Below are 27,945 nucleotides of genomic sequence, written 5' to 3' on the forward strand. Positions count from 1 at the left end.
CTTGAGATTGTGCAGATTTCTCACATAAATTCGACACACACACACACACCTACACACACCGACACACACACGCGCGCACACACACACCTACACACACACACACACACCTACACACACACGCGCGCACGCACGCACACACACACACCTACACACACACCTACACACACACACACACACATGCACGCATGCACGCACGCACACACACCTACACACACCTACGCACGCACACACACACCTACACACACACACACACACACACCTACACACACACACACACACACACCTACACACACACACACTCCAATGAGAGGAAACCCAGGTGGGCATCTGTTTTATGTTCTGTACTCAGTGATTAGTGTTGAAACATGCGTCCTGCTTGTGAGTGGCAAATATCGGTAGAGGAGGGGCGCTCCAGTAGCACACCATATAGCGCGCTGAGTCGCGGAGCGGTCGCCCCGGGTTCGTTTCCCAGTCCCGGTGGCCATTTGCCGCATGTCTTCCCTACCTTTCCTCCCGTTCTCCCTCTCTCCTCTATCGGTCCTGCGTGGCCAGAAAAAGCTGTGAAATGCTAATAAAGATAATATATATATATTATATATCGGTAGAGGAGGAGAGCAATACTATTTGAGTTTCCCCCCGGCACTGTCCCTCGGCTCTGCCCCCCGGCTCTGTCCCTCGGCTCTGCCCCCCGGCTCTGTCCCCCGGCTCTGCCCCCGGCTCTGCCCCCGGCTCTGCCCCCGGCTCACACGTTGCCCCCCAGCTCACACGTTGCCCCCCCCCCCCGGCTCACACGTTGCCCCCGCTGCCAGTACCATTACACTATATTGCTCATCCCAAGTGACACCACTGTGAGAACTACTCACTTCCCTTCGGGCTCGAAGACAATGTGTGAAGTTTCCACTTCCTCTTCTGGTCATGGAGTGAGTCAATGCACATCACCCACATATCATAAAGGGCTGATATCACCACAGCAAGGGTTTATTAAGCCCCTGCTTTGCATAGTGTGTTACCAGCTGTTCCCTTACAAAGTACAAAACAATTAGCAAAAGGAGTAGGTACCCCAGGGCAGGACAGTTGCATCAGCGGGGCAGGGATCAGCTCTGTGTTGGGGTGGGATCAGCTCTGTGTTGGGGCGGGATCAGCTCTGTGTTGGGGTGGGATCAGCTCTGTGTTGGGGCGGGATCAGCTCTGTGTTGGGGCGGGATCAGCTCTGTGTTGGGGTGGGATCAGCTCTGTGTTGGGGCGGGATCAGCTCTGTGTTGGGGCGGGATCAGCTCTGTGTTGGGGCGGGATCAGCTCTGTGTTGGGGTGGGATCAGCTCTGTGTTGGGGCGGGATCAGCTCTGTGTTGGGGCGGGATCAGCTCTGTGTTGGGGCGGGATCAGCTCTGTGTTGGGGCGGGATCAGCTCTGTGTTGGGGCGGGATCAGCTCTGTGTTGGGGCGGGATCAGCTCTGTGTTGGGGCGGGATCAGCTCTGTGTTGGGGCGGGATCAGCTCTGTGTTGGGGCGGGATCAGCTCTGTGTTGGGGTGGGATCAGCTCTGTGTTGGGGTGGGATCAGCTCTGTGTTGGGGCGGGATCAGCTCTGTGTTGGGGCGGGATCAGCTCTGTGTTGGGGCGGGATCAGCTCTGTGTTGGGGCGGGATCAGCTCTGTGTTGGGGCGGGATCAGCTCTGTGTTGGGGCGGGATCAGCTCTGTGTTGGGGCGGGATCAGCTCTGTGTTGGGGCGGGATCAGCTCTGTGTTGGGGTGGGATCAGCTCTGTGTTGGGGCGGGATCAGCTCTGTGTTGGGGCGGGATCAGCTCTGTGTTGGGGCGGGATCAGCTCTGTGTTGGGGCGGGATCAGCTCTGTGTTGGGGCTGGATCAGCTCTGTGTTGGGGCGGGATCAGCTCTGTGTTGGGGCGGGATCAGCTCTGTGTTGGGGCGGGATCAGCTCTGTGTTGGGGCGGGATCAGCTCTGTGTTGCGAGCGCAGCAGTGGGTCGCAGGGTGTGAAAAATACTGTATGTCAATACACTGTGTAGGAAAAGTACAGAAACAAGGTGCAAAGTTGCCCTCATGAATCAAATGTTGCCCTCAAATTTGCACAGACGGGGACAAAAATTTTCCCCTAAAATCATCCCATATAATAACCTGTGTGTGATATTTGAATTCAGTTATGTCTTCTACCATAAAAAACAATATCCCAACAATAATGTTATGGCATATAGAAACAGGTGTGTTAGAACTTACTTCAACATTATGCAACGTATCATAAAAGTAATCAAATATTTCACAAAATGCCCCTGAGATGTGTCACCTGGGGTGAAATCTATTGGTCCCTCTGTCATCTCTCTAGTCCTACCTGGTGTATGAGGTCTTCAGTGGTATTTCTAGGCCAGACTAAAGCCTTGTTGTCTCTGATATGATAATGTATGTATATGTACAGTATGAGGTCTCCAGTGGTATCGCTAGGCCAGTCTAAAGCCCTGATCCTCTCTTCTCTTCCAGCTGTCATCCCGCTGACCGACTCGGAGCACAAGCTGCTGGTTCTCCACTTTGCTGTGGACCCTGGGAGAGACTGGGACTGGGGGAGAGAGGACAACGACAATGCCAAGCTAGCCCAGTAAGTCCTGCACCACGGGGTCTGGTGACCCAGCCTTTCTGAGACACCGCGTACCAAGGTAGTCCCATAAACAGAGAGATGAAGTGGGCGGCCGGTCAGGGCCGACATGGCTCTACATGCAGGCCTTTCTTTGTACCGGTTTACTGCATGTGAGGGATTTACTTCTGATTATGAGCTTCAGGCTCTCAGGTCACTTCAAAGAGTGAGCAGAGAACAAATTGTGTGGCACGTCATTCATCCAGAAGGTTTTCCCAGGAACGGACCCGCTAAAGCAGCATTCCTTCCCACCGGCCTGGAGTTTAGGCCTCTGAGTTTAGGAATGAGTTTATGTAAGGGTGTGCGTCACATTCCTGCCGGTCAGGTGGTTAACTTATACATGAAAAGGCTGGAGGATGAATGAACAATTCATATTTGAAGCGTTGTGAGTGTTCAGTCCGTTATGAAACAGTAGACCCAAGTAACCTTGTAATTCATTGCATGTATTAGGGGTATGATTTCTTTAAAATGGTAGAACCAGGGCGCCCCCCCAGTGGCGCACCGCATACTGCCTCGCAGACTCACGCGGCCGACTCGGGTTCGCCTCTCGCTCCCGGACGGATTTGTCGCATGTCCTCCCCCACATCTTCTCCCGTTCTCCCTCTCCTCTGTCGGTCATGTCTGACCAATAAAGCTGGAAAAACACAAAACAATTAAATAAAATCTAAAATGGTAGAACCATGTGTAATTTATACAATAAATGTGATATAGAAATTGCATGGCAGCTGATGTCTTCATTTGGTTAAACACTCATCAATCAATCAAGGATCAATCAAGCGCGTTCTGAAGATGACTGTGGCATTACTTGGTGATAACCATGGATACATGTTTTCCTCTAGTCTCATCCTGTCTCTGGAGGCCAAACTGAATCTGCTGCACAACTACATGAATGTAACATGGATTCGAATTCCATCTGAAACGAGGGTAATGGTGTTTTTTTTCTTCTTTTAGGCTGAGTGGGGTGGGGTAGTGGGCTGAGTGGGGTGGGGTAGTGGGCTGAGTGGGGTGGGGTAGTGGGCTGAGTGGGGTGGGGTAGTGGGCTGAGTGGGGTGGGGTAGTGGGCTGAGTGGGGTGGGGTAGTGGGGTGGGGCTGTGTGTCATCATCTTGCTTAATTCTTGTCATTACACTCTAGATGCTCACTCGGTTCCAGATGGCATTTAAATCATGCAGTCGCCACAGTTCTGTTTTTATTGTCACTGTCCGAATGCGATTATGCTCTCAGTAACCACGCAGCCAAGCATGAGTGCCGGAACGTGGCACCGTTAAAACAGTGACAGTCTATTTGATTCATGAATGTGTTCTGAATGAGGCCCAAGCATATGGAATAAGAAGCCAGAAGCTCTGTGTTAAAAAATGTAGACGGCAATTTCCACCAAGAAACTGTGGATGGTGCAGCGTTCTGTGTGGGGTGTTTTGTTTCTCACAGTGTGTGTGTGTGTGTGTGTGTGTGTGTGTGTGTGTGTGTGTGTGTGTGTGTGTGTGTGTGTGTGTGTGTGTGTGTGTGTGTGTGTGTGTGTGTGTGTGTGTGTGTGTGTGTGTGTGTGTGTGTGTGTGTGTGTGTGTGTGTGTGTGTGTGTCTGTGTGTCTGTGTGTCTGTGTGCGTGTGTGTGTGTGTGTCCTGCAGGCTCCCCTGGCTCAGCCAGAGTCTCCCACGGCCTCTGCAGGTGAGGACGTCCGGTCTCTCGCCGAGTCCATGGACTCTGACCGCGAGTCCGTCAGCAGCAACTCCAACGTAAACACCGGCAAGCAGCCCGGCAACAAGGAGAAGGACAAGGACAAGCAGCAGCGCAAGGACAAGAACCGTGCCGACTCTGTGGCCAACAAGCTGGGCAGCTTCAGCAAGACCCTGGGGATCCGACTGAAGAAGAACATGGGCGGCCTGGGCGGCCTCGTACACAGCAGGATGAACAAGGCCAGCTCGGGCCGCGCCGCAGAGAGCAGAGGGGAGAAGGTGAAGAAGAAGGAGGCCAAGGCCGCCAGGGGAAACAAGGAGGAGTCGGGCCAGTCGGCCAGCTCCGCCTCCTCCGAGAAGACCACCAGCCCCTCCCCGACGGACAGAGACGGACCCTCCGGCTCCTCCCCCCCCGACAGGCAGGACGGCGTGGGGAGAGTCTCGGGAGACAAAACCCTGGACAACTGGAAATACAGCACAGATGTCAAACTCAGCCTCAACATCCTGCGGGCCGCCATGCAGGGGGAGCGCAAGTTCATCTTTGCGGGCCTCCTCCTCACCAGCCACCGGCACCAGTTCCACGAGGAGATGATCAGCTTCTACCTGACGAGTGCCCAGGAGCGCTTCAGCCAGGAGCAGGAGCAGAAGAGGAAGGAGGGAGAGAAGAAGCCACCCACTGCCAACGGGGCGGCGCTGAAGCATGAGAGTGTCTTCCAGAGGGAGAGGGCGGACAGCTCCCCGCCAGAGAGCTGCTCCCCGGTCCTGTCCCATCACACACACAGCCACAACGCCGCGCCCTCGCTGGGCCTCAAGGTACAGGGCAGGAACAGCCCCGTACCTGCAGCCCCCCTGGTCCCCATCCCTCCTCTCACCCCACCCCCGGCCTCTCACCACCCCTCTCACCCGGCCCCGTACTCCTCCCCCGTTATAGGCAGTAAGAGACCCGTGTCGGCCCACTACAGCCATACGCCGCCCATCCAAAGGCATAGTGTGATTCACCTGCGAGATGTCAACGTACAGGCCTCCAGCTTCCAGAGTGACCCCTATAAGCCTGCGGTGGGCTCCCTGAAGACCTGTGCCACCTACCCCCAGCAAAACCGCTCCCTCTCCTCCCAGAGTCACAGCCCTGCACGCCTGTCGGGGGTGCGCGCCACTAACGCCACAGAGACCCTTCCCTACGTCATGCCCGGTGAACACAAGTCCCACACGTACACCAACGGCTTTGACGCGGGCGACATCCGGGGCTGCCTGGAGTTCGCCGACGAGGATCCCTCTGCGCACACCTGGCTCAGCCAGGACAAGGACAAGAGGCGGAGCTCAGGGGCCCCTTTGTACTGCTTTCAGCAGCTCCACTGTAAGAGGGAGAGCTGCTCCTTCTACGGCAGGCCAGAGACAGACAGCTTCTGCTCCTACTGTCACAGAGAGGAGCTGAAACGCAGGGAGAGGGAGAACAAAGTGCACCGGCCCGCTTAACCATGTCATCCAGCAGGGCCGAGCCAAGCAGCGCATTCACACTCCACATTTAGTGCGACACGATGCCATACGTTTTCAGAACACTCTCCTTGTATCCCTGTTGCCCTTCTCTTGTTAGCAAATAATATTACTTTATGATGAGGGAAGCAGAACTGGAGACGGTGAGCAGCTTTGGCCAGATATTGTGCTCGTTTTTTGTGTTCTCCGTCTCGTCGAATTTAGTCTTTTACTTGTTTTAGAGTAAAAGTTATCTACTGTGCTGTGTTTTCTGTATGTGTGGTGGGAAAGTCCTGTGTTTTTGAGAGTGAAAAGTTTCCTCCAGGGTGTGGAAGGTTTTGCTTATTTGAACACAATGCTTAAAGGTGCTATAGATGACGTTTTTATGTAGTCATCTTTTTTCTTATTGTTTTTAATAATACATCCAAAGAGCTTTTAGAAAGGTGCGGAATAAAAATAATTCCCCCCTAAATTTTATTTTATAAATTCATTTATAATTTAAACGATTTTTGCGGGTCCAAAATGAATGTTGTCATTTACATGTTGCGTGCATGTATCCCCTCCCTACTTCCCATTTCCCCACGTGGAATGCACCTGATTGGATAACTGACACACTGGTGTTCTAGTTTGACATCTAGTGGCTGAATGTTATTTATAGCACCTTTAATGCTTAGCTCTTCAAAATGTGTTTGTGGGGAAAAGAAACATGTAGGTATTTTGCAATCAAATGAAATACGTGGGAGATTAATAATGAATGTGAAAGCAATAATTTTATTATTTTAGCTATACTTTCTCCCAGTTCTGTCTATGCACCAATAATAGCTACTCTCTAGGTTAGCTGGGTCTCATTGTAAAGAATGGTCACTGTGCGCTGTTGTAAGAGGGCTTCATGTGTTAGAATGCACACAGGTACACATGGATTACAGCTGCGGCTACATTGCTCCGTCAATGAATGGATAGATATTTGACAGAATGCATTACTGTCCATTGGTTAATTTTTTTTATTAGAACCTAACATAAGCGCAGAAACAAGAGCTTCGCGGAACGTTTGGAATGTATCAGTTCCAAAGGTTCGCCCTCTCCAAACGTTTCTGTCTGTCAAACAAATCTCACGTCGACCCTGTCCAACAAAAGAATACTTGTCATTGAAAACGAATGACGTAATGACGTAGATGGACAAACACAATGGATCAATGTAGCCACACCCTTAGCCAAAGCTCAGAAGCACTGCCAAACTGGCTTCTTAAAAATCAGCAGTTTTGAATTACAAAATGGATAATATGTGCCAAACCACTGTACAGTAACTCCGCTGGGGATGAATTCAGATATGCAGTATTTTACGGTGCATTTCCTGTAGCCACATGTTAACCTATTGGTACCTGTATTAGATTAGATGAACTGTGAGTTGTCAAAGCAGGACGACGTCAATTTGTTTTGAAGTATAATAACGGATCTCCTCACAACACACTCATGCAATCAGTACCAAGTGGTGACCTGCAGTATATAGACATGTTGTCACCACCAGTCTCTCCTTCCTTCATATCAAGAGGCCATTAAAAGCACCTGCTGCTCAGAGCACCTTTAAGCCTTTGTGACATCATCAGTGCTTTAACCAATCAGAGGGTTCCAAACCCTGTCAGGCCTCCAAGTGCTTTCTGCTCATTCCACAGGACTCCAGTAAAGAAGCCGTGTTTGTGTTGTCAGTGTTTCTGGTGATGATTGCCTGGATATATTTATACCACGCTGTCCTTAAACTGAGTGCGTCCTACTGGCCAAGGATGCCCACTGCTTCCTCTTGTCCTCCTCTGTCTTTCTACTCCACACACTGCGGTGTTCCGTCTCCTCCTGACGTGACAAGCTCATGGACTCCTCGCCACGTTACATTTACATTTACATTTACATTTAGTCATTTAGTTGACGCTTTTATCCAAAGCGACTTACAAGTTCTGTGCGACAAGACAGCAAGAAGGGTATAACTCTATCAGCTGAGTAACAATGTTCATCAAAGTGTTGCGTGTTACAGTGTAGGTTAGTTTATTAGGACAAGTGCATGACATTAAGGTTAGTCGGGGTTAGATTTTTTTTTTTTTTTTTTTTTTTTTTTTTTTTTTTTTTTTTTTTTTTTTTTTTTTTTTTTTTTTTTTTTTTTTTTTTTATCATTTCAGATAATGGTTGAAGAAGTGAGTCTTTAGTCGACGGCGAAAGATTGGACGGGATTCGGCTGTCCTAACTGGGATGGGTAGTTCATTCCACCATTGTGGGGCAAGGACTGAGAATAGGCGGCTTCTCTTTGATGACCCTCCCGGAGCTTGGATAGGAGTAGATCTGAGGCGGCCAGAAGACGCAGAGCGTAGGGGTCTTGAGGGTGTGTAGTTAGAGACCATTGACCGGAGGTAGGCGGGAGCGGTTCCCTTTGCCGCACGGTATGCTAGGTCGAGGGTCTTGAAGCGGATACGTGCAGCAATGGGGAGCCAGTGCAGGTCCCTAAGAAGTGGGGTGACATGGGCTGACTTCGGTAGGTTTGAGATCAGGCGGGCCGCTGCATTTTGAATGAGTTGAAGAGGCTTGGTGGCAGTGGCCGGGAGGCCAGCTAGCAGTGCGTTGCAGTAGTCGAGGCGGGAGATGACTGTTGATTGGACGAGGAGTTGGGTGGCTTCTTTTGTCAGGAAGGGGCGTATCCTTCTGACGTTGCTCAGGAGGAATCTGCAGGTTCTGGTTGTCGCTGCGATGTGAGCAGAGAAGTTCAACTGGTCGTCGAGGACAACACCAAGGTTCTTGGCGGTCGGCGACGCGGTCACAGCTGCATTCTCGACTGTGATGGAGAGGTCGGTCAGGGGGGAGGATTTGGCCGACAGGTGGAGCAATTCTGTTTTGCTTAGGTTCAGTTTGAGGTGGTTGGTCGTCATCCAGGCGGAGATGTCGGACAGACAGGCCGAGATCCGCTCAGAGACGTGGATATCTGAGGGAGGGAAGGAGAGGAAGAGTTGAGTATCATCGGCATAACAATGATATGAGAAGCCATGAGATGTGATAATGTTACCCAGTGATTTAGTGTAGAGGGAGAAGAGAAGGGGTCCTAGGACCGAGCCCTGGGGGACACCCGTCCGGAGGGGGCGGGTGGCCGACAGAGTCCCTCTCCATGACACTTGGTAGGAGCGGTCATTGAGGTATGATGTCAGCCATGTCAGCGCAGATCCAGCCACTCCCATTCCCACACACGTTAGGACTGTAAGATATGATTTTGTATTCCTTTGAAGGTTTTACACTACTTTAAATTATTAATTTGCACATTAGGTACTGATGTAAATATGAAAAAAGGGAAAAAGAAAGAAAAAAGAAAATAGTTTATTGTTACAAATGTGATGCGTCTGTGTCGGTTCTTTTAATGCCTGCTTCTGTGTTGAATGCTCAGTCTGGAGAAGTTCTCATGGAAGCTTGTAAGGTACAGAGGTTTAGAAGGATGCTATTTTAAACCTAAACATAAAACCTTTAAACATAAAACCGCAATGCATATTTTGTCCTTTCAACATTAATTTTATTTCAATTTCATTTAATTTCAAACCTTTATTTCAACTTGTGAGACACTGAGATTACCCTCATTTACAGCGATGACGGGCTTACACAAAGACACAGTTTATCTGCAAATTCATACAGACACAACAAATAAGAATAAACAATAAAAATCAGCTAAGTTTTAAATGCAGCAAAAGAAGGAAGAACCTTCAGCTTCAGAGTCAGTTGGAGCGGAGGGCATTCCAGTTGTTGGAAGCATCAAAGGAAAAAGCAGTTTTACCTAGTTCAGAGCAAAGAACAAACCAGTCATTTGAACGTGTAGAATAAGTTCAAAGATTCCATTCCAACAGTGTTGTGATGTAAGGGGGAGGTTTACCAGTAAGGGCTTTCAACACCCTTCCAACCAAACAGAGGTGTTCCCTTTACCTTGGAGGACACTTCAGACGGGGTCCTAGAACTCATTTACACTGCACTAGAACTAATCAGTGGCAGCACGGTTGTGGTCTTCTGAGCCGCACACAGTGACGAGTATCACTTCACGTAGTTGCCGATGGCAGTAATAGGCACTCATACTTGCCCAGCACCTATAAAAGTCATACACATCACAGAAGCCATCGCATTTTTTTTTTTTTTTTTTACTTTATTTTTTTTATCGTTTATCGCTTTTCTGGTCAAGCATGACCGACAGAAACAGGTTGAAAATGGGATGTAGAGCAGGGGAAGACATTCTGAGAAATGACGGCGGGTCCGGGAATCGAACTCGTGTCCCCCAGATCCGTGACGAGCACGGTTTTCCCCGACGCAGAAATAGCGCCGAGATATGCGGTGAGCTACGGGAGCTCCCCATCGCATTTTATTTTATTTTTTATTTTTTTTTTTTTTTAGAACTGGACACTTTTTGCAGTGGTTTCCGTGATGGCCAGAATTCATGGAAAAGGTCATTCATCTCAGGGTTTTCCATCCGTTTCAACTGTTTTTCCCCCCTGAAACTAAATAGAATAAGATGAGTGGAGAATTCCCAATAAACCAGTCTGAAGTTACAGCATCTTGAGAGACTGTTATGAGTCACCTGCCAAGTAATGGGGCATTCCAGAGGTGTAACCCTGCCTCTTTCTCTCCTGGGACTCCCTGCGACATTGGAAAGAGGACTGTCGCCATAGAGTGAAACGGATAAGTGCTAAAGCAACGTAACGTGAGTGAATTAATGCGTCCTCTCAGTTTAACTCTAGTGAGGGCGTGTTGCCAAACACAGCATGAAAGGAATGCTCTAGTCTAGATGTTCCAAGGTGATATCCAGGGGTCATTGTCAAGTCTCCAGTTGAATTCAACTTCAGTCAAAGCAGATCTCCAAGAAACACAGACGAGGCTAAGACAGAGAAGAGTGATCACTAGTATTTTTCATTCCAACCTTTGACACATCTGATATATCTTCTAAGGCAGAGTCATGCGAGGTTATTATGACAGGCTGCGGTTGAAAAACACTACTGCTATTAGGCTCACGTGTGCAGCACAGCCCGTGAGCCTAGGAACAGACCAACAAATCAATCCCTGCACAGTCTATCAGGATCCTCACATGACCTAGTTCACTGTGTTATCTGCATTGAAGCTCTCGTGCTACAAACCTCTGCTGTCCTCGTCAACCATATGCCATTGGCCGCGGATCTCTCTCAAAGAAGAGAGAGCGCAGAAATAAGGAAACACAGTTGGTCTTTGTTCATTTTCTTGTGTTGTCGTGCTTTTGTTTAGTTTCCATCGTTCCTTCCTCTGTCCCTCAGCAGGCCCGGGCCGCCCAGAGTTGTATGTGGAAGGAGAGAGTGGAGAGAGTCTCGTGACCGGGCCGGTCGTGTGGGCAGTGTGGGTTTGGAGTCAACTCTCCAATTGTTTCCCCTGTGGCCCCTGGATCATGGTTGTTGGCTCCGTCTGGGGAACCATGTGGAACCATGTGGAATGGGTGTGTTCACATTGGAAAAAGAAGTCGGTTGTGATTAATCACTTTTTTTTTTTTTTTTTTTTTTATACCAACCCCTCCCATAATAAAGTTACTCACATGTTGACACATAAGGATCTCATTCCCCCGGCGACGCATCCTAACCCCTTGTATCCTAACCCCTCGTTATCCTAACCCCTCGTATCGCTCTTCCGTAACGGGCACTCTGGGAGACGGACGGTATTGTCTTTCCGTTGCTTCGGATCCCTGCTTCTTGGAAGTTCCTCTTTACGTGAAGGCCCTCCCCGCTGCTGAAAGCAACAAAGAGCTCTGTCAGACAGACGCAGCGGCCGTCTTGGCAGGCTCTGCCCGGCTCGCAGCGAGTGCACGGACTCCATGTCGCCACGTGCGTCAAAGTCCTCTCCAAACGAGCCGCGTATGAAAAAATAAACACAAGGCTAATCATGATCTTCCTTTGATGCGTCTGTCTCCTTTCCCACGTAATCAGACCCCTACAGAGGCCGCATAATGGAGAGTTCATAAATATTGATGTTGACGATTAGCACCGGCTGATCATCTCATTAAGGGTTGGAAATTAAATCATGGGGGCAATTCCTGCGCAAGTATTAATGGAATACCTTCTATCCTAATTGCTTTATCCCCATCAAAAAGTCCCACTTACAATAGTGATGGGCTATTACGCTGTGTTACTGGCAGTGTACACTCTGTACAGTACAGGTGGTTCTGAACAGGTTCCCCTGGTGTCTAGTGGCAACGCAGAGCTCCCCTCCCACCTCCTGTAGCTGAAGCCTTGTTCTCCTCTGCCCAGTGTCAGCCTCCGCTCTCTGAGCTCATCCCACCCCCTCTGCGGCTTAGGGGCTACAGCGCCAGCCCTGCCACGCAGTGCACTCTGGAGTAGGTGGTATGACATGGCCCCTCAGTCCCCTCAGGAAGAAGGTGGTGCAACACACATAGGCCTCTGTGTGGATACAACTGCTGCTGTTGCTGCCCCCCTCCACACACACACACACTCCTGCTCTCTCTCTTTCTATCTCTCTCTCACTCACTCTATTTTTCTGAAGCTTAATTCCGCTGTGAGTCAGGCTCCAGCCAGCACTGCCCACACACCACGGTGGAGGGAGGGCCTGCTTTTCTGAAGCAGGTCAGAGAACGCCGGCGCCCACAGAGCCCCCCCCACTCCTCCGTCCTCTTCATCTCTCTTTCTATGCACCCTCCCACTATACTCAGAGAGTATCGAGTCAGACTGCAGGTGTACGCATCATCATCGGCTCTTACTCTATTTTAGAGTCATTCCACTCCTCTGGACGGTGTCCTCGAGAGGCGCGGTGATCCAGAGAAAGTGTGTAAATGGAGAGATAAGTCAGTCACAGTGAAGCCTCCTCCTCCTCCTCCTCCTCACTTCCTCTCAGCGGAGTGGAGAGAGATCTACACCAGCAGCACAGTGTTCTACACCAGCAGCACAGTGTTCTACACCAGCAGCAGTGTTCTACACCAGCAGCACAGTGTTCTACACCAGCAGCAGTGTTCTACACCAGCAGCACAGTGTTCTACACCAGCAGCAGCACAGTGTTCTACACCAGGAGCAGCACAGTGTTCTACACCAGCAGCACAGTGTTCTACACCAGGAGCAGCACAGTGTTCTACACCAGCAGCAGCACAGTGTTCTACACCAGCAGCACAGTGTTCTACACCAGCAGCACAGTGTTCTACACCAGGAGCAGCACAGTGTTCTACACCAGGAGCAGCACAGTGTTCTACACCAGCAGCACAGTGTTCTACACCAGCAGCACAGTGTTCTACACCAGCAGCAGCACAGTGTTCTACACCAGCAGCACAGTGTTCTACACCAGCAGCACAGTGTTCTACACCAGCAGCACAGTGTTTTACACCAGCAGCACAGTGTTCTACACCAGCAGCAGCACAGTGTTCTACACCAGGAGCAGCACAGTGTTCTACACCAGCAGCACAGTGTTCTACACCAGGAGCAGCACAGTGTTCTACACCAGGAGCAGCACAGTGTTCTACACCAGCAGCACAGTGTTCTACACCAGCAGCACAGTGTTCTACAGCAGCAGCAGCAGCACAGTGTTCTACACCAGCAGCACAGTGTTCTACACCAGCAGCACAGTGTTCTACACCAGCAGCACAGTGTTCTACACCAGCAGCACAGTGTTCTACACCAGCAGCACAGTGTTCTACACCAGCAGCACAGTGTTCTACAGCAGCAGCACAGTGTTCTACAGCAGCAGCACAGTGTTCTACACCAGCAGCACAGTGTTCTACACCAGCAGCAGCACAGTGTTCTACACCAGCAGCACAGTGTTCTACACCAGGAGCAGCACAGTGTTCTACACCAGCAGCACAGTGTTCTACACCAGGAGCAGCACAGTGTTCTACACCAGGAGCAGCACAGTGTTCTACACCAGCAGCACAGTGTTCTACACCAGCAGCACAGTGTTCTACACCAGGAGCAGCACAGTGTTCTACACCAGCAGCACAGTGTTCTACACCAGCAGCACAGTGTTCTACATAAGTCAGTCACAGTGAAGCCTCCTCCTCCTCCTCCTCCTCCTCCTCACTTCCTCTCAGCGGAGTGGAGAGAGATCTACACCAGCAGCACAGTGTTCTACACCAGCAGCACAGTGTTCTACACCAGCAGCACAGTGTTCTACACCAGCAGCACAGTGTTCTACACCAGCAGCACAGTGTTCTACAGCAGCAGCACAGTGTTCTACAGCAGCAGCAGCACAGTGTTCTACACCAGCAGCACAGTGTTCTACACCAGCAGCACAGTGTTCTACACCAGCAGCAGCACAGTGTTCTACACCAGCAGCACAGTGTTCTACACCAGCAGCAGCAGTGTTCTACACCAGCAGCACAGTGTTCTACAGCAGCAGCACAGTGTTCTACACCAGCAGCACAGTGTTCTACACCAGCAGCACAGTGTTCTACACCAGCAGCACAGTGTTCTACACCAGCAGCACAGTGTTCTACACCAGCAGCACAGTGTTCTACACCAGCAGCAGCAGTGTTCTACAGCAGCAGCAGCACAGTGTTCTACACCAGCAGCACAGTGTTCTACACCAGCAGCACAGTGTTCTACACCAGCAGCACAGTGTTCTACACCAGCAGCAGCACAGTGTTCTACACCAGGAGCAGCACAGTGTTCTACACCAGCAGCACAGTGTTCTACACCAGCAGCACAGTGTTCTACAGCAGCAGCACAGTGTTCTACACCAGCAGCACAGTGTTCTACACCAGCAGCACAGTGTTCTACACCAGCAGCACAGTGTTCTACAGCAGCAGCACAGTGTTCTACACCAGCAGCAGCACAGTGTTCTACACCAGCAGCACAGTGTTCTACACCAGCAGCACAGTGTTCTACACCAGCAGCAGCAGTGTTCTACACCAGCAGCAGCACAGTGTTCTACACCAGCAGCACAGTGTTCTACACCAGCAGCACAGTGTTCTACACCAGCAGCAGCAGTGTTCTACACCAGCAGCACAGTGTTCTACAGCAGCAGCACAGTGTTCTACACCAGCAGCAGCACAGTGTTCTACACCAGCAGCACAGTGTTCTACACCAGCAGCAGCACAGTGTTCTACACCAGCAGCACAGTGTTCTACACCAGCAGCACAGTGTTCTCGTGACCCGCAGAACTCTCTGCTGTTACGATTATGCTTCTTCTTCATGGCAGAGTAAATAACGATGATAGAAGTCGACAGTTTACTTTACAAGACAGGAACAATACACGACTGACAAACATAGGTAACATTTAACAATGAACCCGCAAGGGACTGCTGGCCCACAACACCTAATATACAGACACTGATAGACACAGAGGGTAATTACAAACAGGACACAGGTGTGGTAGACAGAAACAACAGAACACAGAGCACACTGGGAAAACAATAACAATTAAACAACCAGACTAAAACATATTTACAAAACACAGACAGGGGAACACAAGTCTAACAAAGTGGAGACAACAACGACAACACAGACAATAAACATAATAAACATAACTGGCAGTAAATAATAATAAGCTGGTGTGTGAGCTGATGCCAGATCTGCATCAGCCCACCGGTTGGCAATGTTATGTTATGAGGGTTATTGATGGGGGGTTGAGAATGTCTGGGTCCTGGACCAACCGAACCGGGCGGAGGGTTGCCGGCTGGTCCGCCTGTACGTTAATGCCAAGCAAGCAGTGCAAAAATGCTTCCGCATTCGTCACCGCACGCTAGTGCGGTAAAGCGCCCTTCTTTTCAGACAAATGCTACCGTGCGTGCACCGGCGGCGGCGTGCTCGCTCAGGTGCGTGCGTGCGCCGGCGTGCTCGCGCGAGGTGCCCGCGCATGCGCATGAGATCCCGCCTCGGTTCGACACGAGCGGAGCTCAATATATATAAGTCACCGCCCCTTATTCAGTATCTAGCAATAGCTCAATTGGCAAGGACACATGGCTGTGGATCCTATGGCTTGTTTGCTGGCGAGTTCGAATCCCATCGAAAATATTTTTTAACGTGATTTTTTTTTAACGTGTATTCTTTCGCCGGTTAAGGTTAGGCATGGTTAAGGTTAAGGTTAGGCATTGTTTCGGAGTTGGTTAAGGTTAGAACGGTTAAGTTTAGGCGCTGTTAAGGAGCTGGTTAAGGTTAGAGTTTGTCAAAGAGAATGGCAATATAATTTCTATGGTTAAGGTTAGGCATGGTTAAGGTTAAGGTTAGGGTTAGGCATTGTTTCGGAGTTGGTTAAGGTTAGAACGGTTAAGTTTAGGCGTTGTTAAGGAGCTGGTTAAGGTTAGAGTTTGTCAAAGAGAATGGCAATAGACAGCCTATTTCCGCGCGACCTGGGCGCTGGGCGGCGGAAAATGAAAGGCGCATTACTGCATGCCACTACGGTAAATTTTTGCACTGCTTGCTTGGCATAAAGCTACACGCGGCTGGTCCCACAGGACCGGGGGAAGTGTTACACTCGGCCCCCGCCGGTATCTGCACCAGCATAACTCACTGCCGAAAGAGGAAACAGAATCGTCCTGAGAGTGAAGGGGGACATTTCTCAGATTATTAACCTGAATCCTGGCTTTCCATTGCGAGGATGACATGTGGACACGGGATGACATCAGCGTGGTGGAGAGCAGACGTCCAGTGAACTGGAAAAGATATTTCCACAACTGTTTTGGACGGTCGTAGTTCCCTCCTCGAGGAAGGTTGAGGAACTAGCTGAGCTCTGGAGACACAGAACACGTTTTATTTTTCACACAAGATTTACGTCCCTATTATGTCCCGCTCACAACAGAGCGCTAGGATTCAGGTTCGGTGGAAATGCCCCTTTAAGAGCCATGTAACAGACTAGAAGATCTTCAAGTACGTTATACATATATGACGAAATTCATCCTCTGCATTTAACCCACCCCAACCGATTAGGAACTGGTTAGGAGCAGTGGGCAGACATAGTCCAGGGAGCAGCTCCAGCCACAGCGTGTGTTACTACCCAGCATGTGTTTACACTGGGGGAGTGCAGTATGAGCTAACCCAGAGGTTCCCCAACCTTTTCTCCAAGTTGACCCCCACATACAACACCATTTCACAGGCAAGCTGCATGGATCTCTGGGCTTCTGTGCATAAAGCCATTTGCGGTCGTTTTTCCCACGTCTTATATTGTGACCAAATATTATTACAGTCATTTTAGTTTAGATTTTCTAAAATCAAAGGACCCCAGTTTGGGGGGTCGCAACCCCATAATCGGCAAAAGCCTGCACTGACCCCCACGCGCCCACACCCGGCACCGACCTGAGATCCTGTGTTGTGGGCCGGCCGCTTTGTGTGAAAGTAGCACAGTCAGTGATCTGTGATGGAACTCTAGATTATTGTTGCATGACCTGTGGGGTCAATGTACAAAATGTTCCAGCCGAGCAAATATACACACACACACACACATGGTGCACATTTGGAGAGGCACATTTTTCTTGGCAACAGCTCCCTGGCAACACATCTCACGCCTCTGAAGATAATACAGGATGTCACTCTAATATCGCCTCGTCATCCTCGCTACGCCACTGCTATTGTACTCTTCCAACAGACGTATATGAATTCATAAATGCATGCATGAAAGAGGAGTTGGAATAAACTGTAATGTGTTTGAATGGGCTCTGTGCACGCATACACACACATACACACGCATAAACATACACACACACACACACACACAAAGTGTGTGCCATGGGTGGCAGCTTGTCTGTCACCGTGGCCTGGTGGTGTACTGGTGGCATCAACCTGGAGACAGGAGGTGGACAGATTGAACAGGGAGCAGCCAGGCTTCTCTGCAAGCTATTTAGTACCTTCCTCCTCCTCCTCTCTGTTACACTCTAGAGTCCATGATTCACACTGAGGGGGATTGGCCAGGCCTGCAATCTCTGGAGTCAGTGGGCATACTGTAATCTCTCCCTAAAAAAGGCACCAAGCCACAGTGAGGAATGGAAAAACGAGGATGTGTGTTTAGATTGTAGAGTACATTAAATGGAATATGAAAAAGAAGTATGGAATGCTACCATCTTGGAGAGGCAGTTAAATCATTTTGTGTCCTGTACTGTGCAGGACAGTGATGCAACAGTAGCAGGACAGTGGATCACAGTGATGTAGCAGGACAGTGCATCACAGTGATGTAGCAGGACAGTGCATCACAGTGATGTAGCAGGACAGTACATCACAGTGATGTAGCAGGACAGTACATCACAGTGATGTAGCAGGACAGTGATGTAGCATCACAGTGATGTAGCAGGACAGTGCATCACAGTGATGTAGCAGGACAGTGATGTAGCATCACAGTGATGTAGCAGGACAGTGATGTAGCATCACAGTGATGTAGCAGGACAGTGCATCACAGTGATGTAGCAGGACAGTGATGTAGCAGGACAGTGATGTAGCAGGACAGTGATGTAGCATCACAGTGATGTAGCAGGACAGTGATGTAGCATCACAGTGATGTAGCAGGACAGTGATGTAGCATCACAGTGATGTAGCAGGACAGTGATGTAGCATCACAGTGATGTAGCAGGACAGTGATGTAGCAGGACAGTGATGTAGCATCACAGTGATGTAGCAGGACAGTGCATCACAGTGATGTAGCAGGACAGTGATGTAGCAGGACAGTGATGTAGCAGGACAGTACATCACAGTGATGTAGCAGGACAGTGATTGTCATCTGTGTTGTTCCTGCCGAATCCTGCATTTCAGTAGAAAGCTATCCAGCTGCAAGCTAGCCTAGCTCAACATAAATTAATGGAAGTGGATATGGACCAGCTAGCTAGCCTAGCTGCCAAAAACGCATCTCCCTGTGTTTTAAACTAGGCTAGTGGTTAGTATCCGCTTCCATTCATTGGTGCTAAGCTAGGCTAGTAGATCGTCTTCTACAGAATGCACTGAGAGGAATTTAATCTTCTTGTAAGCACATTTCCCATAATGTTGGCGTCGTGTAGCAAAAATCTGAAATAGGAATGGAGACATGTTTTCACATTGTCTTGATACAAAACACTAACACTAGCCAAGAGGTAAATATGAGTTTGTAATTTAATTTGCTGTATTGTGTGGCTGTAATGTTTGTAGTTTGTTTGAGTTCAACAGATCTATATATATTCTGATTTAGAGAAATCAGTAAATAAATAGTAAATAAAGTTCCAAAAAGAAGTATTTTCCACCTACAAGATGTAACTCTTCAAGATTGTATGTTGAATATACCCCACATTTAAATGTTAAAAAAAACAACACCGACTGGGCCTTTTAAGTAGATTTTACATTGAGGAAAGAGTCCCCAGCATTTGGTGCCCTGCCCATTCTTACAATCCCAGCAGATAACTGTAAATATTTGCATGGCTACAATGAGGGAACAAGGTGTACTTCCTGTTGCTAGAATAGAGCTGTAGCACACGTCAGGCTTGTGAGAGATCCGTCGAGAACGTCAACCTCTTATTACATGACTTTTGGTCTGTCACTTTCAGGGATTAGCAGCTCAGAATCTGCTGCGGGGCTAAAATAGTTATTTAAGTTTCTATCAGTCTGCAATATTTTCCTCATCAGTGCCTTGTGTTTAGTTAAGACTGAGTGCGATTGCAAAACGTCTCCCAACTGTTTGATGCAACATCGTGCAGCAGGGTTGAGATAATGTCACATCCTGAGAGGAGGGGGGGGGGGGGGGGGGTCACGCTGTCGAAGGAAACAAAGCGCAAATGTTGCTGCTTATTTTATGAATTTTATTTCCAAATGTAAACTTCACTATTTTCATGCATACAAGTTATGACAACATACATTAATTGACAATTCTGTTAACAATTCTGTTTTCCATATTTGCATAGGACATGAGTCACAATATATTGTCTAACATGTAAAAAATAATGTCATAGAAAGGTACAGCAGAGCGACAACTATAGACCAGCACATTGAATGTGTGTAGAATCCTGGAGAAAATGTACAAACTGTAATACTTTAAGTGTAGTGATATTTGTTTGTTTGAGAGGAAAAGAACAACACAATTAAATACCCGGAAGTTAGGTTGAGGTCATGGTATGAGAGAATGGACTGGCCATAGTTGAGTCAGAGAGATATTTACATAGTAGGTGTACACTGACCCTAATAGAGAAGAGCAGCACCATTGACCATATTCACACGGCGTCCATTTTGAGCAAAATGGCCACCGTGTGAATTTTGTCAATGGAGTCAGTACAACAGGCATCTGATGGTAATGGACAGGATAAGAAACTAATCAGCTATCGGGGAAGGTGGGTTAACGTTGAGGAGGTACATGGAGGACAGTCAGGGGGGTTGAAAGGCTCTCTCTCGTAGTCTTACATTAAACACGTAACAGAGGGGGGGGGGGGGTCAGTTGTTCAAAGCACAGCACGCTTGGAATAACCTGAAATCCTATGAATGCCAGAATATCTTGACACTTGATCGAGAACAGTAGGCTATTATACTGTACACTATTATGGCAAAGAGCGCTATGCAGACAAAGTGTCACGTTGTCAGTGAAGGGTAACAACGTACAACGGGATGATCTGTGGACTCGCTACGGGTTTCTTGGTGATAAAGATCAGATCACTGTCCCTTTTCTCTCCCTCTCTCTCTCTATATATATATATATATTTCTTTTTATTGATTGATTTTTGCATTTCATGACTTTGACTGGTTCAAAGTATTTTTTTTGTTCATACTAACCGGGCTGTTCCTTCAGATGGAGAACGAGTTGAGGTTCAGAGAAAAGGTCCACGGAGAGAACATCAACGACAACCGCGAGTGACTACACGATCTACGGTATATAAAGGTGAACCTGGAGGTCAGAACTGTGTTCAGACTTACTGTCACATAGCATACAAACATTCATCTATCCCTTCCAAGCCTTTGGTAACAACTTCACAAACTGCAGAGAATTGGGTTGGGGGGCATTATAGCCAACAGTGAGGTCTTCCTCACTAGAGCCACTCTGTCCTGCCACAGCCTTCTAACCTAAGCACTAGAACGGCCACCCCCTTAGAAAAGCCTCAGGCCTTTGTAATGAGGAAGACATGCTCTGTGTCTTGTTGCACGGCTGCATGCTGTTGATTTGAACAGGCTCAGTCTACACAAGACTGCAGGAGAGAAAGGAGAGAGTAAACCCGGGTAGTACCATGTTTATAACTAACATAATGCGTTAAACCTCACAGCCGAGACAGTACAGTGCGCATAGCAGATAGAAATGCAGTGATGTATTGGTTTGATGCAAGCAGCACATTTATAGCAAATGCAAATTATCGATCCTTTGGAATGGTTGGGCTTACATTATAATTAAGATTGTTTATGGCAAGAAAATACCAGTAATAATAAGCCATTATACATTGTTTCTGTATTGTACAGCAAAAAAAAGAAAATAAATTAAATAACGAGAAGAAAATCAAATGACAACAAAGCTAGATAATCAAGATAATGTTTAGATAAAGCAGAAAATAATATTTTAACTTAATGCTTGCATATCTAATACGCAAAGTTGCTTCATTCAATCCTGTAGAGAAGAACATGTGCACTTACAAAACTGTACAAGTTTGTTATTGTCTAGTATATTATATTAACTTGAGTCCTCAAAAGTTTGTATCGTCTTAATGAAATAACCACTATGCATTTGGCACACAAATTGCATCTATCATGCACATACTTTGTGATCAATCAATATAGTCATCATGACTCAATTAGGAAGTTGAGATGGTCTGTATAAAACAACGACAACCCAGAGGCCAATTAATTTGAATAATTTCTTTGTAACAAGGTAACCGAAACATTTAGTAACACTGTGCAATAGCTACTTAAACTATCAATCAATAGGGTTCTTCCTTTATACATTATTTGGTAACAGTTGGTTATTTATGAGTGCTTTATAAATGGCGTTCATTGTCGTTGTCCAGCATCTCAGACTTTTTTGTTTTTTTATAATTGACAGCTATTGTTACCCGTGTGTCAAAAATATTTTGTGACCAAGTCAAACGATTAGAAATGTAAAACGTATGGAGGCCAATAGGAACCTTTTCATCCATTCCTGAAAACCTTTGACCTTTTGGACACACACATTTTTTGCAGCACACCAACTACATGGGGCTGTTGTTATAGAATGTAACCAGATGTCATACAAAAAGTCATAGAAATAAACCACCAATTTACCTGCCCTTTTTTCTTGATCTTCCAATAACAACTGTTGCTTCCCTAGGAAAGCAACAGTTGTGATTGGAGGATCACGAAAAGGCGACAGGGCTTGAGATCAATTACTTACTTGTGTTACCCATCTAAAATAAAATTGCCAACTGATGGATATTTCAAAAAGATATGAAGTTACAAACAGAAGTCAAAAATATTTTTAAGGTGGTATGAATTTTGGAAATATACATTATGAAACATTTCAAGAGAAACATAACAGATAAGATAAGTCATCAACCCCTGCTCTTCCCAACTCTTGACTTAAAGAATCTTTTCCTGAAATAACCTGCTAATTTTCATTATGTTCAATTAACCCTGTTTCAAAAAGAAGTAATAATAATAAATCATAAAAACTCAACCATAATGATAAATAAAAAATGAAAGTTGAAATAATAAATGTGACCTGAAGAAAATGGGAAATGTTCAGAAAATCATGTCAATACAATAGAAAAAAAACAATAGAAGAGACTATACATCTTACTCCACAGACTTTAGGTTAATCTTGTTACATGAGAAGAAAAACAGAGTATGAATTATAGACATGTACAAGGTTGTGTGTTCAATGGCCTAAATGCTTAATGATTCAAGTAGTTTTGGTACAGTGACACAAATAAACGTTATTAGACATACAGCAATGCATATGGAGGCCTGTATGCCAGTGATGGTGTAGAAAGGAAGGACAGACTGGAATAAATCATGTTTCTATTGTGTTGTCACAGTCTTAGTATGAGACAAGTCTAATCACACAAAGGGGTCTAGGGTTCTTAAAGGGGCTTTAAATGTACCTCCAGAGTGCCCAGCATTTACTACGACGTAGCTGGCCTAGAGGAGTTTACAGGGGACATACAGTACAGGCAAGAGATGGGCTTACACCAAGGATGTCCTGTGTTTCCAGTGTGTTTTGGACACTGACCGGCAGTGAGGACTAGCACGCACCTGGGAACACCAGGAAGGCTGACTGAAACTAAACGTGCAGTAACTAGTGTCAGAGAATAACAACTAAATCCACAAACTGTCCCAAATCCGCCCTGCTGATGATGACCTTGAGGTAAATGTGTGCAGGTTATGGACCATTAAGAAATGATTAAGGTAACCTGTTTTGAGGGCGAGAGCCACTGAGCAAAAAGATTAGGAATTATTGGCCTGTTTTGTTTATTTTCTTCTTTTTATTTTTTTATTGTGCTATAAATGAAAATGTAAAAGGTGACTAGAACAACAAAAAGGTGGGTTAATGGGTAGAAACTAGAAACCACAAAATGCTGCTCAGCAGCATTAACAAGAATTGATTTTTAAAAACCTACACCCAACGGTATACACCTCTCCCTTCCTCCGTGTTTCTCTCACTGAGAGCTATTGATCAGCGGCATTCAAAGTGTCATATTGCAGCCCAGAAAGTTTTTTCCACAGAGTTTATCTTACAGAGAGGTGTTTTTTCCCCGCCTCTATCTTTACATGTAGTCTACTGACTGCATTTGATCTAAATAAGGGATGTTTTCTCTCTGGAGGACGCGATAAAGATGAGGATTATATGTGGCTTTCCCTCGGATGGCCGCTGGGGAGACCAGAAGGAGACAAGGCCCACCATTCATAAACGTACACCTGCTCCGTCGGCCCCAGAGACCCTCCGCAGTGGGCTAGGGCGTTAACATGCATGTAGAGGAAGGCATGGGGTTATAGGGGTCGGCTGGGCGGGGGGGGACGGGGGGTAGGAGCTGGAAGCATGCAATTCATAATGATGACATTGGGGCTTGGGCAGCAGTCAGGAAGGGGGCTGCTGGGTGGAGGGGGGGGGGGCAGAACAGGCCTCGTACCACATGGGTGAAACCAATCCTGACCCTATAGTGCCGGGGCATTAAGAGAAAATGTGTGCATAACACAGACTGGCGGGGTTGCGGCCGTTTGGATAGTGGTGCCCTTTTTCCTGGAAGGTTTACTGTGCCTTTTGCCTGACCTATTGAGGCATGTCTGTCTAGAAACACAAGTCAGCTTTCTCACGGGACATCCAAGCTCCGCAGGCAGGAGGAAGTGGGGCTGGTTAGCGCCGCCACTCTGCTGATATGTTCGTTTTGGTTCCAAAAGTTTTTACAAGAGTTTAAAGCCCCCCACCCCTCCCCCCTTGTCACGAGTTGCGAAGTTTAAAAGCAGCTGTTTGAGAAGCTCACAGTTATCGGTTTGGAATTTCAGGCAATGTATTCCTTGGCATTATGCAATGTGCCTCCAGTGGTGTGGTGGGGGATTAGCTCCCTGTGCTTAGGCTGAAGCATGACGCGTCTCACGTACTTCACACGCCGTGAACAAGCATGTCTTATATTGTCAAAGTGCTGACAGAAGACTGTCGTAGCGGTGTGACTCAAACTTCCATTTAGCGTTCTGTAGGTACATAGGTAGTTCTGTTGTTGATACACTCCTCTTCTCTTACCAAACACAGGGGCTTGAATCATAACCCTGTCATCATATCTACTTTTTTCCCCCCTCCACTTTTAGCAGATGCAAACTGGAACTTTTAGCAGAGGAAAACTGGAACTTTTAGCAGAGGAAAACTGGAACTTTTAGCAGAGGAAAACTAGAACTTTTAGCAGAGGAAACCTGGAACTTTTAGCAGAGGAAACCTGGAACTTTTAGCAAACTGGGAAAGGCAGGGAAGGAACAAGGGAAGGAGAGGAAGGGATGGGGGAGGGGCGGCTGGGTGTCTCTTCCTCTATGTTGCTCAGCTCATGATAAAACCTTGTCTCTTTATCAGGGGCCCTCTGGACCTCTCTTTCCTGCCTCCAGCAGATAGGGGCAGCTTTGTTCACATGATGTTCCCCGTCAGGCAGCGGCCCGGCCCCAGCTCTGCCCTGCGCTGCCGTTACACTCTGGCCTACATTTGTCCCCCGGTGGGCAGCGGCAGCCTCCTCTGGCCCCGGTCTGGGTTTTGGCAGCGCTTGGCTCTCTAGTTAAGTTTCTCCCTCCCTGACAGGACAAGTAGGGCCAGCGAGGCAGGGAGAACTCCCCAGGAATGGCATCGTGCCACTTCTCCTGCGGTGGGCTATGCATAGGTAGCTCCTTGTGGGACGCAGCGGTTCCCTCCGCACCAGGCAGGGCCAAGAGGAGAGGAGAGTAGGCAGGTCGCGTTGGCTCTACCTGTGACGCAGACTAACAGCCAGCTAAATAAAGCCAGGCTTACAAGACTGAGTGAGAACATTTAATTCACTCTTTTCTTTGGCGATTTCCCTATGTGCTTGTGAGAGGGATTTATACATCCTTTTGTATGGCATGAGGTCCCTTTTGGTTGATATATTGTGTGAAATACTGCTGCTGAGAGCTTTTTTCTTTCCTTTCTTTTTTTTATACAGAAGAAACAGCTGCTTTCAAACTTGACTCTCCATTTCAGAGGTTCTAAAAAGCACACGACTTGGTCTGGACGCACTGATCATATTGTGTAGATCTACATTGTCTATGCTGCGCGTCACTGGTCTACGAAATGACTAGCCAGCGAGATGGTAATTGAACGTTCACATCACGACAGAGGAACAACAGCGGTATTTTGTTTACAAGAAGTGGGAGTGTTTTTTTTCTCTCCCTCTTCTCATAGAAGCAATTACATTTGAACTCCCAGTTGCCGGCTGAACTATTTTCAAACATGCGAGATGAGTTTGCGTTTGAACGACTCGTTTGAACGAAAAGAAGACCTGGGACCTAGTTTCCTTGAATGTGAAAAAAAATAAAAAAATAAAAACGAAAAGGGAAAGAGTGCAAATCTTGTTGAGTTGTAAGGCTGGCTGCTAAATATGTATGTATCAATTCACCATGTCCATTCTGTTCATTCTGTCGATAAAACAAGGCCAATCCCTGAGAAGGGCATAGAATCCAACCCCCTTTGTTGAACTTCAGAGTAAAGTGATGCTTGTATTGTGCAATCAAGGTGAGTACTTGATAGTACTGCGGTTATAAAAAAAAAAAAAAGCAACTATCTTCAGATCCTGAGGTGTGTGTGTGTATGTAACCCTCCTCACCTGTTTAAAAAGAAAAAAGAGGGGGGAGAAAAAAGATATTTCATAGAGTTGTCGTTTTGTTGTCGGTGTGTTTGTTTTTTTGTCTTTTTCTTTCCTTTTCTACTAAACAGCGTTTAGTTGACAGAGAAAAACACATCGGACAACTAGCCATGTTCAGAAATCTAGAAAAATACAGACATACGGTACAGAATGTAAATAGTGCCATCTGGGAAAGGCATCACCTTCTTTTAGGATCACACAAGTAATTGCACTACAATAAGCAGTTATGTACAGTACGGTACACCACAGCAAGCGCAGGATTAGCTAAGAGGGAAGGGGGAGGGGGTTGCTGACGACTGTGCAACACGCGTAATTGTGGATAAGAACACAGGCCTCTGAGGATGGAGGTGGAAAGTGCGGGGGCCCGGTTTTTCAGTTTAAGGCGAGTCGGCGGGGCTGAGGGCGGGGCTGAGGGCGGGGCTGAGGGTGGGGCTGAGGGTGGGGCTGGAGGCGTCGGAACGGCTGTAGTCGCTGAGGGAGCCGGGCCGGGCGGAGCCACACCCGCTGCCGTGTGGCCTCTTCAGCATGCCGGGCTGGAACTCCGAGTGGCGCCGGGCGTGCTTCATCAGGTGGTCGCTGCGCATGAAACGTTTGTCGCAGAGCGGGCAGCCAAACTTCTTCTCCCCCGTGTGGGTGCGGTAGTGGCGGGCCAGCTCGTCGGAGCGGGCGAACTTCTTACTGCAGTCTGGCCAGGTGCACGGGAACGGACGTTCTCCTGGAGCGCAAGGAAAGAGAGCCTGTCAGTATTTAATCAACAGGAACACAGATAGCAGCCACAGCTTAAATGTAGCGCTTTGATTAGGATGGGACTCGTTTACACTGGGAACAGAATGTGAGATGTGGGAAAAATGGAAAGTAACTAGGGATGTCCCGATACCAGTATGGGTCCCATGCTGTGCTCATGTACTCATGAAACTACTCCGATGCTACTGCTGTTTGTTCATCAGGAAACACACAAAATGTAATGTTTATATTATTTTAACTTAAAATGTCAGCTTGTTGTATATTTTATTTGTTACAGTCGGAAAGTGAGGAATATCTGATGATTTCAAAGGAATTGTTCAAACTGTAACTGGTGTTATTAAGTATCGGCATGTGCTTGTATTGTGACACCCTGAAAGGAACACAGTGATGTGTATTCCAACGCTTGGCTTATGAAACTCTTAGCTCTTTAAAATGCCACAAGCTGCCTCCAAAAGCATCTAATTGCAGGGATTCATAAAAGGTGTTTAGCTGCTGACAAGTCATAAACACTGACAAGCTGTTTTCAGAGGAGACTGGGCCAGCTGAACAAGACAGGGCTTTTTTCTGTTCCTCCATTGTGTCAGTAGAGGTGGAACTGTCAAAGGGTTACCGTCAGGTTATACAGTCTCTCGTGCAGAAACTCTACATGACCTGCTGATCTTAAACTACAATAGTACTCCATTTTTTACTTACTATAGACATGACCTGCCTTTTCCTCTGTACTCTGGGAGAACATTGCTGATAATGAAAGGAAGAAAAATTTGTGTATGGGGTGGGGGGACAGCAGCACCCCTGCCAATTAAGGACACCTGTCATTAAGGAGGGGGCCCCATAAAGACTGGGCCCACTGGAACCTAGCTGTGCCCTGTGAGTTTGGCCAACATCACCCACACCAGACACTCTTTAAATGTGTCTGAGACAGTGACAGAAGGGACCTGTAGCTACTAGTTAGTCTTTAAATGTGTCTGGGTCAGTGACAGAATCAAATCAAATCAAATTTATTTATAAGGCCCGACAACACACGTTAATGTCCCCATGGGCCGTACATGTCTTCTTTAAAAAAGTCAAGAAGAAAACATAACAATAAGTCAAGAACAGAACAAGAACACCATAAGGTCCAACAAATTTTAAATAAATGCAAATAAATGAAAGAATGCAAGCACTCCCAGCACCCCACGCGAAGGTAAGAAAAAACTCACTAAAACCTAACA

General features: G+C 47.5%; 1 protein-coding gene across 1 annotated transcript in view; it reads right to left on the reverse strand.

Annotated features, from left to right (window-relative positions):
• Window positions 1-19,502: 19,502 nt before the first annotated feature.
• Window positions 19,503-27,945, reverse strand: part of klf13 (Kruppel like factor 13) — a 31,050-nt gene continuing 22,607 nt past the window's right edge. Inside the window, exon 2 of the mRNA XM_084335537.1 lies at window positions 19,503-26,705. Within this exon, the coding sequence (XP_084191663.1) occupies window positions 26,368-26,705 (338 nt within the window). The 3' untranslated portion in view covers window positions 19,503-26,367. The remainder of the gene's footprint in view (window positions 26,706-27,945) is intronic.

The sequence above is a fragment of the Notolepis coatsorum genome (genome assembly GCF_963971535.1).
Source record: "Notolepis coatsorum genome assembly, chromosome: 18".
Classification (NCBI taxonomy): domain Eukaryota; kingdom Metazoa; phylum Chordata; class Actinopteri; order Aulopiformes; family Paralepididae; genus Notolepis; species Notolepis coatsorum.